The 18,144-nt window shown below is 40.9% G+C and overlaps 1 protein-coding gene across 2 annotated transcripts in view; it reads right to left on the bottom strand.

Annotated features, from left to right (window-relative positions):
• The window catches only part of GALNTL6 (polypeptide N-acetylgalactosaminyltransferase like 6), a 1,644,699-nt gene that overhangs the window by 68,049 nt on the left and 1,558,506 nt on the right, over positions 1 to 18,144 (bottom strand). For both annotated transcript variants that reach the window (XM_056802912.1, XM_007496117.3), the window contains one exon: positions 6,135 to 6,356. In XM_056802912.1, coding sequence (XP_056658890.1) covers positions 6,135 to 6,356 — 222 coding nt within the window. The remainder of the gene's footprint in view (positions 1 to 6,134; positions 6,357 to 18,144) is intronic.

Below are 18,144 nucleotides of genomic sequence, written 5' to 3'. Positions count from 1 at the left end.
GCTAGATGAGGAGTTAGGAAGACTAGAGTTCCAGTCCTGACTCCGACACCTACAGGCTATGTTATCCTAGACAAGTCATTTAACCTCCCTCTTCACCTTGGTTTTTTCATCTATAACATAACACTAATAATAATAATAAAAAACTAAGTCCCCCCAGTTAGAAGGATCAAATGAGTTAACAGATGTAAAATGTTTTTATAAACCCTAAAAGCACAATATAGATGTGATTTATTCACTAACTGAAGAATGAAAAAGTATAATAACAAAACAAAAGGACCACTTCAAGTAGAAGAAGCAAGAGGCTAAAGATGCCAGTAGTAAATGCCATTGAAGGGAACCGTGTCTGGACCACTTTGCTCATGTCCTTCCTTTCTAAATTTGAATTTTGACTAGCTGGATATTAGTTGAGATAGATCTCAGCCAATTCCTTTCATGAAGACAAATTCTTACTCTCTGCTGCCCCTCCAATCCCACTAATCATAAAACTATAGTTTGGGTTCCCCATGAAATGTAGACTAGGGCAGAATGCCTCTTACACCTAAAGGAAGCTAGGATTATAAATATGGAGGAGGAAGACACCCAACCTCCTCATTTTATAAATGGGAAGACTAAGGCCCAGGGAGGTGATATGACCAAGGTCTCCCATCAGAGGGGTGCTTTGAAACCTTGTCCTCTGACACTAGAACCAATGGTCTTTCCAGTGTCCCATGCTACCTCCCATGAAGTCCAGAGCAATACATGCAGTTGTTAGGGGGCTGGGATTATGTTCCTCTGAACCTTTGGCTGGTTTCCATCGACTAAACCTTGGCTTCTCATTTCACTACCTGGTAAAATGGAAGTGAGGATATAAATTTATTGGAAAGGAATGAAGTTTAGTGGTTGTAAAATGTTTTGTAAGTCAGAAGGCTATATAAATTTGGTTTTCAATTTGACTTTTCCCCATCTGTCACTACGTAGCCCTTCTTGTGTTTTAGGTGGAAGCAAAGTGGGTCATAGCTTGGGTCCCCACTAGCTTCTTATGACATGTAGACAGAACGTCTAGGAGATGCTGTACCTTAAATAGGACATACATTTCATTATTTGATGGTAGTGGTACCAAGGATGCTGTATTTGTTTTCTCTTTGACTCTGTTTCTCTGTCTCTTCCCCTCTTTCCTTTTCCTCCTCCCCCTTTCTCAGTTTTTCTCCTTCTCCTCCCTCCCTCTCTCCCTTTTCCTCTCTCTCTCTGTCTCTGTCTCTGCCTCTCTCTCTCTGTCTCTGTCTGTCTGCTGTCTCTCTGTCTGTCTCTCTGTCTCTCTCTCTCCCTCCCTCCTTCTCTCTCTCTCTCTGTCTCTCTCTCGGTCTCTGTCTCTCTCTCTCTCTCTGTCTCTCTCTCTCTCTCTCTGTCTCTGTCTCTCTCTGTCTCTCTGCCTCTCTCTCTCTCTGTCTCTGTCTGTCTGTCTGTCTGTCTGTCTCCCTTCCTCCTTCTCTGTCTCTCTCTCTCTGTCTCTTCTCTGTCTCTCTCTGTCTCTCTCTGTCTCTCTCTCTCTCTCTCTCTCTCTCTCTCTCTCTCTCTCTCTTTTTCTCTCTCTCTCTCTCTCTCTCTCTCTCTCTCTCTTCCTGCAAACATATCCTGACAGGAAAATTTAAAAGTCAAATATTTAGCAGCTGTATTTGGAAAGGGGGAAAAAGAAAAGTAGCAGTTTATAGGCTGTTTATAGGCAGTGCACATCATTTACTACTGGAGTTTTAAGATACTGGAGCCAGAAAATGCTTGAGTACTTCATTGTTTACCCTGAATCAGACTGGCACAGACAAGCAGCCAGAAAACTGTGCCAAGTGCAAATGCAGAAGAGGGTGAGCAGCACCCTCTATCTTGGCACAAACATCTCATAAAGTAGTCTTGGTGTTTACAGCTCAGGAGTTCTCTGTGGCTCCTTCCCATCACTCTCTTCAAAGATCCAACAGGCCATATTCCTCATTAAAAAAAAAATTCTCTAAAAACAAATAATCTTTTACATTTATTCAAGAGCTTTGCCCAAACTAACAAATTAATTTCAAGTTTATAGGAGCCTAAAAATTCTCTCAAGGAAAAAAATACAAATAATAAAAATTTATGAGCATTAAAACTCTTTTTAGAGTTGGAAATATTTTTAGAGTAGAAAGCAGGCAATCCGTTTTTTTCCATGTTGGTTAAAAAGGGGGTTCATCAGTTGGGCTCTATCCATACTGGAAGAGGAAGTTTGAGGAGATGACAGACCTATGCTGTATTCCTCAAAAGAACAGAAGGTACTTGAGGGCAGGGATTGTTTCTCATTTTGAATTTGTATATCTAGCATGATTTTGCATATTTATAATTTCTTTTCTGATGGAACCTGTGATTTTATTGATGTGGTTTATAGACAGTACTACACTCTTGAAGAAGAACTTCTCTGAAAGCAGATCCCAGTAAGGATACATTCTCTCCCAAAGAAGGTGGATTAGTACTTGTTTCCAAGCTCTTTACCTCTATACTGCATTGAAGTCATGTCTTGCTATTATTCTTAGGGGTTGGTTAGTGCACCTTTAAACCTTGGAGAGTTCTTTTGGGCATTGAAAAGTTCAAGGACTTTCCCAGGGCTCCCAATGTCAGAGATGGGACCCGAACTCAGGTCTTCCGGACCCTGAGCCCTACTATCTAGCCATTAAGCTAAATGGATTTTTCTGCAGCTTCCTAAGAAAATGATTTACTGATCTCCATAGTTAGTGCTTTCTCTCCTCCTTAAATTTTGTTTAATTTGCTGACATGCTAAATGTCCCAAGTAGAATGTAAGCCTCTTGAAGGTAGAGTCTGATTTTGGTTTTGACTTTGTATCCCCAGAAGTGTTTTTTATATAGTGGGTGTTTAACAAATGCTTGTTGGTCTTCTGATGCAGCCAAGATGTTTTATTAGGCTCCAGGAGATATTGGAGTCTTTAGGGCTTACTTGTATTCTGTCCATGGACAAGAACTTTGGCTCTCTGCATCTCATCCATCAAATGGGTACCATATTGTCTGTCGTAATTATCTCAGAGGGTTGTTGGGAGGCTCCAATGAGATATTTTTGTGAAATACCTTGCAAACTTTCTAGGCTATCAGCTATTATCATCAGAAGAGAATCAGGCTACTTATGATCTGCTAAATTTGAAGGCAATAATTAACTCTGAAACTGGGATTCTCCTCTGAACTGTCCTTGGCTGGGTAACTTGAGCTCAACTGAACCTATCTTCGATGTTCTATAATAGTTAATGAAAATAATAATAAAAGATAGCCCTTATGTGGCCCTTTTGCAAAGGGCTTTACAAATATTTTCTCATTTGATCCTTATAACAACCCCTGGAGGAAAGTACTCTTATTTTCTCCATTTTACAGCTAAAAGAGGTTGTGATGTGCCTAAGGTTACACAGCTAAGTAGATGTTTGAGGGAGGCTTTGAATCCAGATCTTCCTAACTTTAATCCAGTATTATCCGGAGATCCAAGAAGAAGTGATTTACCCAGAGTCATAACAGAGCTGTGGTGTGAACCTCCATTCTTTGATGCTCAATAATCCATTGCTTTATGATGAAGAGGAATATAACGGATCTCAGAACAATGGCTTTAATGAGAGTAAAGGAGTGGTTGTTCCACATGGATTGGAAATTCTAATCCCTGGCATTGAGAAATAGTCCTTCTACACCCTAAAAGTCTAGGGGGGCCCTACGGCATCTGACTAGCTCACCCCAAGGATGCTGGTGAAAGGAGTTTGCTGAGTGAGTCCCTGTTATTATCAGAGCTCAGTGGTCAGAGATGGGTTCAGGTCTCTGACTGTGTGTATTTATTTGTCTCTAGCTGGCCCTGCTCCTAACTCACTCTGTGACCCTGGACAAGTCATTCCTCTTTTCTCTGAATTTCTTCATCAGTAAGAGGAAAAGGTTGGTGTTGCTTCTTTCTAAGGTCATGTCTAGCCACCACGATTTGTCCAGCTACTGCACTTGCCCTGCCTAAGGAAGGGGTGAGGGTAAGGGGATGAGTAGGCAGATTATTTGTGCTTAGCAATCAGCTCCAGTCTGAACCTCGATCTGACACCGAGCTGGCAATCTTCTAAAAGCAGATCAAATTACTAAGAGAAATCTATTCTGTTCAATTTAGCGCAGTTTTCTGGAATACAATTTTCTGAAGGAAGGAGGCTTTGGTAAGTCATAGCCATGAACATGACTAAACTGGGAACAAGAGTTATTTTCATGTCTACACACAACACACATACACACCGCACATGCACATGCAGATGTATGTACACACACATACATGCACATATAAACACACATGTTTATGCATGGATACACTCAGACATTTATTTGAAAAGCTAGGCTGATTCAGCCTCCCCATTTTCTTATCAGGAAATGAAATCAAGTGGAAGCATCTGGAGGGAAGAAGGCCAGCCTTTGCTCAAGAAAGTGATGATGGTCCTCTGTTTTTCATTGCTATGTGTTAGGAGGAGATGCATCTCTTGTCTCCCCTCAACAGGGTGACTTGGAAAGAAAGCAGCAAAGACACACTATTACTAGGGCTGAGTCCGAACATAAAGGGTTATGTGTATAGGATGAGTCGTAACCCATGTCATGATAGATGCAGGGATCAGTAGTTGACTAAAAATCCACATATTAACAATAATTAGCATTTCTATAACACAAGGTGTGCATACATATGTTAACTCACAATCATCTTATGAAGTAGGTCATATCTCCATTTAACAGAATTAGGAAACTGAGGCAGAGAGAGATTAAGCACCTAGCCCAGGGTCACATAACTAAGTGTCTGAGGCAGAATTCAAACTCCTGACTTCCTGACTCCAAGTCCTGTGCTTTATTGAATGCCCCATTTAGTTGCCTTTTTCCTTTGGCTGCAAATGTTTGAGTAAAATCTCAATCTCTCTGTGCCTCAGTTTCTTTATCTTAAAAATCAGAAGTTGAATTAGGTCGTTTCCAGCTGTATATCTGTGCTTCTGTGACTCTTCTACTTATTTCAAGGATCTAGATTTCATTAGGGTTGGTAATTCCTCCATCAGTGGAGAGCATGACTCCTGTTTTGGCTCAGATGGTCTGTCACAGGATCATAGGTCTCAACCTGGGAGGGACCTGTAGGGTGTCTAGTTCAACCTTATTTTTTGGGGGGGAGGGGGTTCTCATGTGGAGTCATTAGTGGCTGAATACTTGGTCCTAAAACACTGAGATGGGGAAACAAGGGAGACAGCTATGTTTGTAGATATACCTAAGAAGAGAATGGACAGGAGTAGCTAAGCAGCACAGTGGCTAGATTGCCAGGCTGGAGTCAGGAGTTCAAATTGGACCTCAGACACTTCTTAGCTGTGTGACCCTGGGCAAGTCACTTAACCTTGTTTGTCTAACCTTTGTTCTTCCATCTTAGAGTTGTTACTAAGTCAGAAGGTAAAATGGAAGAATAAGAAAGGAGGAGAAGGAGAAGAAAAAAGAAGGAGGAAGGAGAAGAAGGAGGAGGAGAAGGAGGAGGAGGAGGAGGAGAGGGAGGATGAGGAGAAAGAGAAGAAGAAGGAGTAGAAGAAAGAAGGAAGAGAAGGAGAAGAAGGAATAGAAGAAAGAGAAGAAGGAGGAGAAGGAGAGGGAGGAGAAGGAGAAAGAGAAGGAGGAGAAGGAGAGGGAGGATGAGGAGAAAGAGAAGAAGAAGGAGTAGAAGAAAGAGAAGGAGGAGGAGAAGGAGAGGGAGGAGGAGGAGAAAGAGAAGAAGAAGGAGTAAAAGGAGGAGGAGGAGGAGAAGGAGAAGGAGAAGAAGAAGGAAAAGGAGAAGGAGGATGAGGAGGAGAAGGAGGAGAAGGAGAAAGAGAAGGAGAAGGAGAGGGGGGAGAAGGAGAAGAAGAAGGAGGAAGAAGAAGGAAGAAGAAGAAGAAGAAGAAGAAGAAGAAGAAGAAGAAGAAGAAGAAGAAGAAGAAGAAGAAGAAGAAGAAGAAGAAGAAGAAGAAGAAGAAGAAGAAGAAGAAGAAGAAGAAGATTCATTTATCTGAGATAGTATGAGTTAGAACAGGGGCATAGACTAGGTGACTTCTGGAAACCTTCCAACTCCGTTATTCTATGAAAGACTCAACAGATAGCAGGAAGAGCAGGTTTCATGCCTGCTATGTGCCTCACCTCCCCCCAGGCAGCTGGTGGGGGCTCCACTGGGGGGTAGTACTTGGGGACATCCCAGGCGACAGCTGCCATGAACCACTTGAAGTCCTTGCACTTGAGATGCTTCCGGAGTTCCTTCTGGGCAGAGATGTCGCCAGTGGAAAGGTGTCTGTACTCAGGTCGCCGCTGGTAAATGTACTCGGCAAATTCATCCATCCAGGTCTCTGCCACTCGCTTTAGGTTCTGTGTAGAAGAAAATAAACCACTCAGTCATTCATCAGTCTATGATCTGACTGGGGCTCTGAGAAAGTTAAAAATAAAAGGGGAAGGAAGCTTGACAATCTCAGCTAGCTTTGGTGGATGACACATGGAAGACAAACTTATTGGGACATAAATGCTTTAAGGAATGTGGTAAACTTAGTTTAAAGTGGCAACTGGAACTCAGTGGTTAAGAGTACTTGGTCTAGAATTAGGGAGAACTGAGTTCAAATCCAGCTTACATCTATTTCCTAGCGAGTCACTTAACTTCTGATTACCTGACAAAAGGATCTACTGGAGAAAGAAATGGTAAAAAAACCCCATGACCAGCCATGGACTCCCAAAGAGTTGGAAACAACTGAATAACAATAACAAGAAAATGAGCTCATAGTCTTGGACAATTCGAGGGTAGTAGTAGTAGTAGTAGTAATCCCAGGCAGTAAAGCTCATAATTATGCTAACTGGAAGCCCACCGTCGTACTAGGGTTTAAAGGAGCTGACTTGGGAGGAGCGGGAGTTCTTACTGGTCCCCAGATTGCCTGAAGATCTCCAGCAAACAGACAGAGATCTGGGACAACAGGTCTGCAAACAGGCTCCATTTCTGCCCCTCTAGGTATACATAGATAACCAGGTATTACTAAGATATTCTGAATGTTAGATTCAGACACTTCGTTACATACAGTACTGATGCCCATAAAGGTTTTGCCATTTACTGCCAAGTCAGGTGAGAAGATTACAAAGCAGTCTTTGCTTCTAGGGATGTTTGCATCCTGGGAAGGTGGTGGGAAGCTCTGGGCAAGAGAAGGAAGCAACCTGTTGTAACAGAAAGACCATGCTGGGATTCAGGAGGCTAGTTTCCAGGGCCACTAACCTGGGGCAAGATGGCTCACAAAGCAGATAAAGTACTAAATTCTTAGTTGGGAAAACCCGAGTTCAAATACTGCTTCAGGAATTATTAGTTGTGTGAATCTGGACAAGTCATTCATTTCTTTTGGATTTCCTTCCTCCTCTATAACATGAGAGGGGTCAGACTGGATGGTCCCTAAGGTCTCCTTTAGCTCCAAATGTACAATCCTATGAACTTACTTAACACCTTTTGGCCTCAGTTTCCTCATCTGTAAAATAACTAGATTGAGTCCATTTTCTGAGAGCTCCCTCTTCTCCCTTCCTTCCATATTTCACATCATTCATATGCCTTCTGCCATTCCTCCACCCCTGTAACACCAATGCAAATTCTATATGCTTTCTGTACAAGCAATCCCATTTCATTTTCTCTCCTCCAGTTTATTGCTTAATCTGTCATTCCTGTTCTCTCATTTACCTTCAGTTTTCCCTCTTGCCTACAAATATGCTCATGTGTCTTCTATCCTCAAAAAACTCTCGCTTGATCCTTCTGTCCCCATCATTGTCCTATAATGCCTTTCTTTGCCTTTTCTGGCATAACTCTTTGAGAGGGCAGTCGATAAGAGACGCTTCTGCTTCCTGTCCTCTTCTTAATTCTCTATAATTCAGCTTCTGACTTCACCCTTAAACCCAAATTCCTCTTTCCTCTTTCCAAAGTTACCCTTGGTCCTCTAATTGCCAAATTCAATGACTTTTTCTCAATCTTCATTTTTCAGGACTTCTCTGGAGTCTTTGGCACTGTCGATCACTCTTCTCATTAGGTTTATGGGTCTCGATTCTCTCCTGGTTCTCTTACTACCTATCTGACTGCTGTTTCTCTTTCCTTTGAAGGATATTTGAGGAATCTGCATCTGGGTCATGTCCACTAACTATGACTGACCTCCGGGCTCTGTCCTGGTCCATTGTCTCATCTCCCACTATACTAGTTCACTTCTCATGATCTCCCGTGGACTAATTTGCCATCTCTATCCTGATGATTCTCAGATTTCTCTATGCAGCCCTTACTTCTCTGCTGCTTTCCAGAGTTGCATTTCCATTGACCTTTGGCCATCTCAAACTGGATGCCCAGTAAACATTTTAAGTCAACCCGTGTCTAAAACTGAACTTATTATTGCCCCCCAAACCCATCTCTCTTCCAAACTTCCTTATTCATGTTCCTAATCTCCCAGGTGACAACATGTCACCCTTCACTTCTACCTATTTTATGGTCCCTCCTATATCTAATCTGTTGTCAAGACCTGTAAATTTCTCATCTGAAACATCTTTCAGATATGCTCTCCTCTTTTATCTGATACTACCACCACCATGGTAAGGGCAGCCATCACCTCATGCCTCAACTATTGCAATAGCTTGCTGGTTGGTCTGCCTGCCATTAGTTCTTCCCTACTCCATTTCATTCTCCATCTGCCAATCTTAAAAGCATCTTAAAATTAAATTAAATATTTGAGTTATTAAATATTTAAATTAAATATTTAATTAAATAATTAATTCTTTATTTAATTTTAATTAATTAATTAAAATTAAATTAAATATTTAAAAGAAATTAAATTATTAAATATTTAAAATGAAAAATGAAAAAAAGCATAAAAAACCTGCCATCTTAAAGCATAAGTCCTACCATGTCACCTTCCTACTCAATAAACCCTAGTGGCTCATTATCACCTCCAGGATCCAATATAGAATTCTCATGCCCGTTCCCCAACTTTTATAATCTTATACTTATCCTTTATAACTTCCCCTCCCACCTTCCCTGTACTCTGATTCAGGGGCACCATCTTCCTTGCTGTTCCATGAACAAAACATTCTCTTTCTAGATTCTGGACATTTTCACTGGCTGTCCTTCCTGTCTGAAATGTTCTCCCTCCTTGTCTCTGCCTTCTAGCTTCCCTGACTTCCTTCAAGTAGCAACTAAAATCTATGGGAAGTCTTTCCTTATCCCTTTTCATTCTAGTGTCTTTCCTCTATTAATGATCATTTATCTCTCCTACATGTAACTTGTTTGTCCATATTTGTTTACATGCTGTTTCATCAGATTGCGAGGTTACTGAGGGCAGGGACCATTTTTGGCTTTTCTTTGTATCCCTGTGTTTAGCACAATGGCTGGCATATAGTAGGCAATGAATGCTTACTGACTAATGACTATTGAGATGGTCTCTGAGGTCCCTTCCAGTTCCATATTACTCACCGCATGGTCTTGTATTCAAGCCAAACCATTTTAAATAGAGGGGAGCAAGGGGGTATTCTTCCCAAGGTCACCGGGTCCATTTTCAAGATCTTGAGCTCTGATTGTCTCACAGGATGGCACGTTGTTACTCAGTGCTCCTCTTTTGGGTTTTCTCATTCCCAGCTGATAAAAGCACTGGCCTCTTTTTAGTTCCTCATTTGTATTTGGGAGATCAAGCAGATAGAACTGGGGACTTAAATGGAAATCAGACACAAGCGACTAAGCAGAGAAATCAATGATGCTTGTGTGGTTAAAGTTATCCTGACAGAGGGGGGCTCATTCTGATGAATAATAAGAGTAATAATAGAGATGTCAAGAGTCTTAGAAGCTGTTCCTTCAGTATGTTTGGTTGTATTTCCTGTGGAGGATTTCTGGAAAGACATGGGCAAGAGACACATAACATGAGCCTGGGTGGATGAGTTGCAATTCACACCATTGAAGGGAATGGGGATCTACACATTGGGGAAATCACAGTCAGCCAATACACACTTATTAAGCTCCTGTAATGTTCCAGGCATGGTGCTAAGTGTTGAGGATATACAAAGAAGCAGAAAAAAAGTACCTGCCCTGAGAAGCTCACAATTTAATCACAGACCTATTGAAGCATTGAAAAATAGGATATATTTATATATAGTATTTTTTTTAAGGTTTACAAAGAGATTTCCTCATAACAATTCTGCAAGGCAAGTAGTGTTCATATTACTATTTATATTTCATAGATGAGGGCCTAAAGACTAAAGGAATTGGAGTATTTTGTTAAAGAGCGTATGGCTAGTAAAAATTATGGAGTCAGAATTGGAGCCTATCTCTCTGAACTTGGAGTGGCACAGTGGATGGAGTGCTGGATCTGAAATCAGGAAGACTTCAGTTCCAATTGGACTCATTTGCTAGCTGTGTAACTCTGGGAAAGTCAGTTAACCTTGTTTGCCTCAGTTTCCTCATCTGTCAAATGAGCCAGGGAAGGAAATGGGAAGTCATTACAATATCTTTGCCAAGAAAATCCCCAAAAGGAGTCCTGAAGAATTAGACATGATTGAAACAATTAATCAACAACTCTGGACTTAAAGAATAGGGATCTTTCCATCACTATTGCATGGTTTTCTACTCTTGAAAATGATGATATGATCTCATTGGCTGCCAATAACAAGACATATGTTGGTGTTGAGGTAGGACATATCCTCACTAGCTTAAGAATGTCTTGTGGCTCCCTATTACCTTTAACATCAAATACAAATGCTCCCAAAGCTTAAGGCCCTTCACAACCTGGCTTCAAACTACCTTGCCAAGTTTGTTCCACCTGATTCCCCTTTTACCTACTCTATGGTCAAGTCGACAAGCATTTGTTAAGTACCTACTGTGTGCAGGTATTGTGCTAAGCATCTGACACCAGCCAAACTGGTTTTCTTTCTGTTCAAATTCAATGCTCCGTCTCTTTCCTGTCTTTGGGCTTTTGTCTAGGTTGGGTCTCATGCCTGGAATGCACTCTCTCCCTCTCACCTTTCTCAAGAACCCTTAGTTTCCTTCAAAATTCCTCTCCTGTCACCTTATATTTAAGGTTTCTGAGGCTCCCCTCATTTGCTAGGGTGTGCTCTCTGAATTTATACTTATATGTGTATGTATTGCTTTCCCAAGAGAATATAAGCTCTTTTAGGGCAAGGATTGTTTTTGTCTTTGTATGCCTAACACAACATCCATCGTAGATCAAGTATGACAGTCAATGCTTGCCACTTGATAATCGCCAATGTGCTCACTCGTGTCTACACTCAAGGCGCCATCTACTCCAGATGAGACTTTTCTCTATGATGGTCTCACATCATTTCCTTTATTGTAGTTGTTACTACTTCCTGGTAGTTTCATGATTCATGTTCTCTCCCTCCCCTTTTCCCTCCCCGCTCCCAGAGCTGACGAGCAATTCCACTGAGTTATATATGTATCATTGTTCAAAATCGATTTCCATATTATTCCTATTTGCAATAGAGTGATTGAAGAAGTATATTTTCAAGGCACAAGAATGAACAAGGTGACTTCTTATGCCTTCCTGCCAACTCTATAACTCTACCTTTGTGGTGGTTGTTATTGAGTCATTTTTCAGTCATGTCTGACGCTTCTTGACTCCATTTGAAATTTTCTTGGCAAAAATACTGAAACGGTTTGTCATTTCCTTCTCCAGCTCATTTTACAGATGAGGAAACTGAGGCCAACAGAGTTAAATAACTTGCCCAAGGTCACAGTTAGTAAATGTCTAATTTGATTTGAACTCAGGAAGAGTTCACCTCCCTAACCCTACCTACCATTAGCCCTAATAATATACTTGTTGATCAATTGATTTTACCAACTATACATATAAAGACCATGAAGAAATTATCACTTTATTATCCTGCTCTCTGTTGCAGTTTGAGTAAATTTACATAGGAATAACTGTTTCAGTAAAGAAATATAGTAGACAATTCTTAATTAGCTATAGCAACAGGGTATCAGAATAGAATGGATAATTAAAATCCAAGGATAATGGTACACCTCAGTTTTAGCAGTAGTTTCAATCTCTTCTCCCCTGAACTGCTGACATGAATTAAAATGGAAAGATTTAAATGTTAGAGGTTTTATTTGCTCTCTCAGAGGAAGCAAATTAAGGGTAGGAGAAAGAAGAAAAGCCAGTAAAGGACTCTAAAAGCCAGGGCTGGGTAATTATCTTCCAACAGTAGAAAGCTGAGGGGAATAGTATCTCAAGAATTCAGATCGATAGCTAGAAAAGTTGCTCACTAAAAGCATATCAACACTTTGCTTAGGAGAATAAGCATGGCGGAGCTTTGGACTGCCTTTTTTTTTTTCATAAATAGTAGGAAATCAATCCCTGCTATGATATGTATTTTCCATTAGAAAGAACTAGGCCAACACTTCATCTAAAAAAGGCAAGCCTGCCCACTAGCCTAAGAAGTTTGATAAATTTGTGAGAAAGACTTCTTTGACAGATTTGCTTCTGAAATTCATTTGAAAATCCCACACCCGGATTTTATCCTTCTGTTTTGTATCAAGAAGCTGAATAAATCTAAAAGTTTCAAAGTAGAAAAACTCCTTTTAGACAAAGGCAGTGAGATAGAGAAGGATAGCTAGGTAACACAGTAGATAAAGTGCTGAACCTGGAGTCAGGAAGACTCATCTTTCTGTGTTCAAATCCAGTCTCAGACCTTACTAGCTGTGTGACCCTGGGCAAGTCACTTAACCCTGTTTCTTCCTTCCTTCCTTCCTTCCTTCCTTCCTTCCTTCCTTCCTTCCTTCCTTCCTTCCTTCCTTCCTTCCTTCCTTCCTTCCTTCCTTCCTTCCTTCCTTCCTTCCTTCCTTCCTTCCTTCCTTCCTTCCTTCCTTCACCCTTACCTTCTGTCTTAGAGTCAATACTGTGTATTGGCTCCAAGGCAGAAGAGTGGTCAGAGCTACGCAATGTGTTGGCCTGTTTCTTAATCTGTGAAAGGAGCTGAAGAAGGAAATGGCAAACTATGCCAATATCTTTATCAAGAAAATCCCAAATAGGGTTAGGAAGAGTTGAACAGAAGTAAGGAATGAATAATAAAGGAGAGGTAGAGAACAGTAGTGGAACATGTGGAAGCTGCTGAGAGTCAGAGTGAGGTTTGCTTTGTGTTTCTGTACAAATACAAGAATTTACCCTAAGGATACTCAAAATTCCATCAAGATAACTTAACCCTCTCTATGTATGGATTCTCTCCTGGTCTCTAAGGCAGATACTGAGTGACCTTGGAGCTAATGCCCTTGACATCAGAAAACCAAAAACCCCATAAATGACTGTATAAACTGAAAGGGAAACTGACTACTCAGATGACGCAGTTTAAGAACTGCAACAAAATCTAGTCTGATGGAATCTGGAGAATGAAAATTTGAAAGTCCTTACCTTCAGGTAAGTATTAAAAAGAGTTGAAATTGGACATGTGTTTTCTTAAAACTTGGCAATTCTTAAGACAGTTGAAATGATACTTAAAAATAGATCAAGTCTTTTAATTTCTGTTTTTTTTTTTTTTGTGATCAGTTTGGTTGTTCCAAAAAGAATGACGACATAGTAGATATATATTATTAGTTGAAGATGCAGAAAAATTAAATGATTTGTCTAGGATTCCAGAGGAAAAAAGTGTCAGAGGCAGGATTTGAACCTAGAGCTTTCTGATTCCCAGTCCTATGCTTTTTATAGTATTCCACACCACTTCTAAGGAAGATGGAGTATATGTGGTAGTTAGGGCTGGAAGAAAGCTTAGAAAAGACGTAGTACAACCAACCTCCTTGTTCTTATTATTGAGTTGTTTTCAGTCATATCCAAACTCTTTGTGATTCCATTTGAGGTTTTCTTTGCAAAGATAGTAGAGTGATTTGCCATTTCCTTCTCTAGCTTATTTTATAGATGAAGAAACCAAGGTAAATAGGATGAAGTGACTTGCCAAGAATCACACAGCCAGTAAATTTCTGGATGGACTGGCACTCAAGAAGATGAGTGCTCTTGACTACACGACTACTTGACTATCAGCTGTACCACCTTGCTACCCTAGCTTCTTATGAGGAAATGGAAGGAGAGTCAGGTGAGGAGATTACTTATCCAGTGTAGTGAGAGTCTGAGAGTGAAATAAAAGGAGAAGACCTTGAATATGCTCTGGTAGAAAGAAAACAGTCTATCTCCTTGGGAAAAGTACTGAGGAACAAATGGAAGAAGCTAGAGAAAGAGAAAAAAAATCTGAGCATGTCTTATCTGCAGTAAAGAAGCAGATAAAGGTCAAGGCATTGGTATGTAGAAAAAAATGTTAAGAAACATCCTGGAAAGAATTCAAGGAAAACTGGAGAAGAAAAAGGAGGCATACGAGGTAGAGCCAATAGCTTTGGAGATTTCATTTTGTTAGTGGGTAGCTTCCTCTCTATGTAAGGTTCTGTGCTAGGCATGGAGTCTACAGAAATCAAAAAGAAGTGGCTTGCTCTCTCCACCACTCTATCTCTCCCATTAAAGAGCCTGGCCTTTATTCTGGGAAGACCTTTAGGATCATTACCAAGGAACACTCAAAGTGGCAGCAATTTGGGTATTGATTCCTTATTGGAATGGCGTTAAATGAGGTTGGTCATTCGTTGATAGCCTAATCATAGCTGCTGAAGGCACCACTTAGGGAGAGCTGAATAGGACTAAAGCAATGTCTTTAGCTTAAATAAAGGTTGGAGTGTTTATGTGTGTGTGTGTGTGCCCAGGAAATTGAGAACGATTCAGACACTGAAGTTCTTCCATATTAAACTTTTGCCCGAGTTACTTAAAAAGAGTAAAATGAACTCATTTGAGCATTTTGAACCCTCCTTTGGGCTGACAGTGCTTTGGTGGAGGTGCTGATGGGTAATGAGGCAAGCAGGCCAAAAAAAAAAACATTGGCTAGAGAAACAGGTAATATGATTGTCTTTAAGACAGGATAATCCACTTTGAAACAAAAATAAGGAGATGAATAGGTTCATGCTGACATTCAAAGCCCTCTATAATCTGGCACAAATTTTGCTCTCTGGTCCCATCACATGAACTCTCTGCCCAAGCCAACCTGCTCTTTGTACTTGAGAAGACTTCCCCCTTGACACATTTGCTCTTGCTAATTGCTTGACTATAGGAAGCTCTCTCCTCCTTTCTCCTTGTCTGAAACAGCTCATTCTTCAAGCACAGTGCCTGGCACATGGGAAGTTCTTAAAAATTGTTGACTGAATAACTGACTGATATATTCCCAAACCGTCCATAAATTTTTCCTTGACTACCTTGCTCCACAATGGTCTTTCCTAATTCTGAATCGTCACTCTCTTCCAATTATTCATTGTTGTAGTTGCCTTTTATGTGGCAGTGCCTTTTCCTCTCATCTAGGCTGACTGTGGCTACGTGGCAGGGTCACTGCTTTGGATTCTCTAGCCCTAGCAAACAACTGTGCATCTACTAAGAGAAATTCTGTACATGAGTAAAATATGTTACTGCTATGGCCAGTGCATAGATCAGGACTCTCATTTTAGATCTGGAAGGGACCTTTGAGGCTTGTAAGCTCTTACCACTGTGGTGGGCAAAAAAAAGAAATGATTGAGGAAACAAAAGTTCGCTCTTCCAAGTATGTTGATTTATTAAGCAATGCTCAGCAATTGCCCAACAAATTGGGACCAGTTACTTTCCTCAGCTTTGGCACTAGACCCAGAACACAGGGGGAAACAGACTTTTAAGTGTGAAAAACAATTAATTAAATAAGGATGATTAATTAAAAGGAAACAATGAACCAGGATACAACATTAGGTGATTTGATTTCTAACTGAAGGAAAATTAGGGACTTTCCAAGGTGGCAGTGGGACAGCAAACAGGTACAAATTCCTGAAATCAGAAAAAGAAGTGTGGCATTTCCAGTGAACAATCAAAGGAGCATGGAAACAAAAACCTGATTGATTCGTATGGGGCTAATTTTAAGATAAGATATATAGATTGTTTGAAGTGTATAACTGTGAGAGAACTCATTGCATCAATCTTGGGATCTGACTAGGCTTCTGTTCAGCATTATCTAGGGTCTTTAGTTAAGGATCTCTAAGCACCAGTGGTCCAGTTTCTCAGACACACAGGACTAGATTCAAATGATGCAATAAGTTTTCTTCCAGTTCCCGTAATTGAATAAAGTTTTCTCACAAGACAGAATTGACATAATTGGACAGAAAGGGAACTGAGCTTGCTCCAGAATTAAGTCATAAGATTGAGTCCCTGTGGTTCACTCAATTTCCACAAAATCCCATTATATATATTTCTTTACACATATACATACACAAATCCCATTTTCTGTCCTAATCCTCTCACATCAAACCACCTTTAATTTTGCAGATGAGGAAGCTGAAGAAGAGAGAGAATCTAAATGATTCACCCAGCATCACAAAATCAGTACATTTCTAAGTCAGGTTCTGAACCCAGATCCTCTTGACTCTACTACATCATATTTCTTGTCTTGTAGAAGCAATTGGTACAGATTAATGGACACAGAGGGAAAGGATGGACTCACATGCTGGAGAGCATATCTTTTACTTGCAGTGGCTAGAAAAGCAGAGGAAAGAATTTAAAGCACAAGACTAGTGCTGGAGAATATTGTCTTTTTCTCAACTTGGCCAACCTTTGGTAGAGTACAGTGGGCAGTTGTATAAGAGAAGATGGGAGCAAAGGATGAGCAAGGCTCAGAGGAGTATCAGTGATGAATGAAGCCCCTGGAGTCTAGGGCTCCTGGATATTCTTCCCATCGCTTCCCTTTCTGTGTTCTGGCTGCCGAGCCCTAAGAAAGGTGGTCTGACGCGTGTATGACCTATGGGTGTTTCCTGGTTGCCTCTGTGGGTGTGCGGTCAGTTCCAAGGCAATCCAAAGCTCAGACATGGAAACCATCCAAGTGGAGACTGAGTGAGGATGACAGGTGTTGCACATTCAGCCTGGGGACTACAGATCTGAAATTCACCTGCCAAGCTCACTCTCCAGTCTCTAGAGAGGCGTACCTTGGAGCAGCCCCTGAGATGTGATTTAAGCTGTGTTAGAAAAGTGCTCATCCCTCCTACAGAAGAACCTGTCGCCTACAAAGCTGTCCTATACCCAGAGGCTATCCATGAGCCTGTTATGTGTTCCCAGAGCTTGTTTACTCTCAACAGGTTGATGGGGCTCCCTAGTTGCTCTATCTACAAAGCCTGGGGTTTGGAGAAGGGAGAAATCTGTCTTCCTGAAGGAGCCAGCAGTACTAATTAGTAGTCACCAGAGAGGACTGGGCAAGAGTAAGACAGATGATTTACTGCTCAGTGGTAACCTCTAGCTGACATGGAGAAGGAAATAAGGCAATAGAGAAATTCTGTCCCTGTCTACGTGGTTTGGCTTCTCTCTTAAGCTTGGGTTCCAATCTGGTTCAGGGTGGGTTTGGAGTCTGATCCTGTCCAAAATGAATCTAGGAAATTTGGACCCACTGAGAGTCTTCTTGGGGTGAAAAGATCCTCTGGACCTTTCTGTTCTGTGAGGACCATGGGGAAGAATCGCCTTTCCTAGCATTTATTAGAGTATGGTTAGAGGAGAAAGGAAACAAGTCTCTCCTACGATTTCAAAAGGCTGGTGAAAAGGATTTCTTCCCCTTCTAAAATCTGTAAGTACATCGATTGTATCTGAAAAAAAATCAATTCAATGAATATTGATTGAGCACCCGCTTGAGTCATTAATAATTTCTATTCTTCCAACACCCTTAGAACAAAATAAACTTTAGTCTCTAGGTTCTGTTTCTATGGCTAAGGGTGTTTTATTTTGTCTTAGTTTGTCAGGGATCCCCAGTTTACTAAGACAATCATAAGGATTTTCTAAGTTTAGCTTGATTCTGAGATTTTACTTTTAGGAAAGAGAACCGTACTTGGACTATTAGAATTTAGAAATAGAGGGTTAGGGTCTGGACCTGTGATTTCCTTGGCATAGGGAACCTGCAGGGAAGGAAACTCTCTCTAGTGATTCAAGCTGGATCCTTCCTCACAACTTATAGTTTTAGAGAGCTGTCTAGGATTGAGAGGAGCAGTGACTTGCCCAGGGTCACACAGCTAGTATTGGTCAGAAGTTGAGTTTTAACCCAGGTCTAGAAGACCCCAGGGCCAGTTATCTGTCTG

The sequence above is a fragment of the Monodelphis domestica genome, chromosome 6 (genome assembly GCF_027887165.1).
Source record: "Monodelphis domestica isolate mMonDom1 chromosome 6, mMonDom1.pri, whole genome shotgun sequence".
NCBI classification, from domain to species: Eukaryota; Metazoa; Chordata; class Mammalia; order Didelphimorphia; family Didelphidae; genus Monodelphis; species Monodelphis domestica.
Note: the sequence above shows the minus strand (reverse complement) of the source record. Positions and strands in the feature narration are given on the sequence as shown.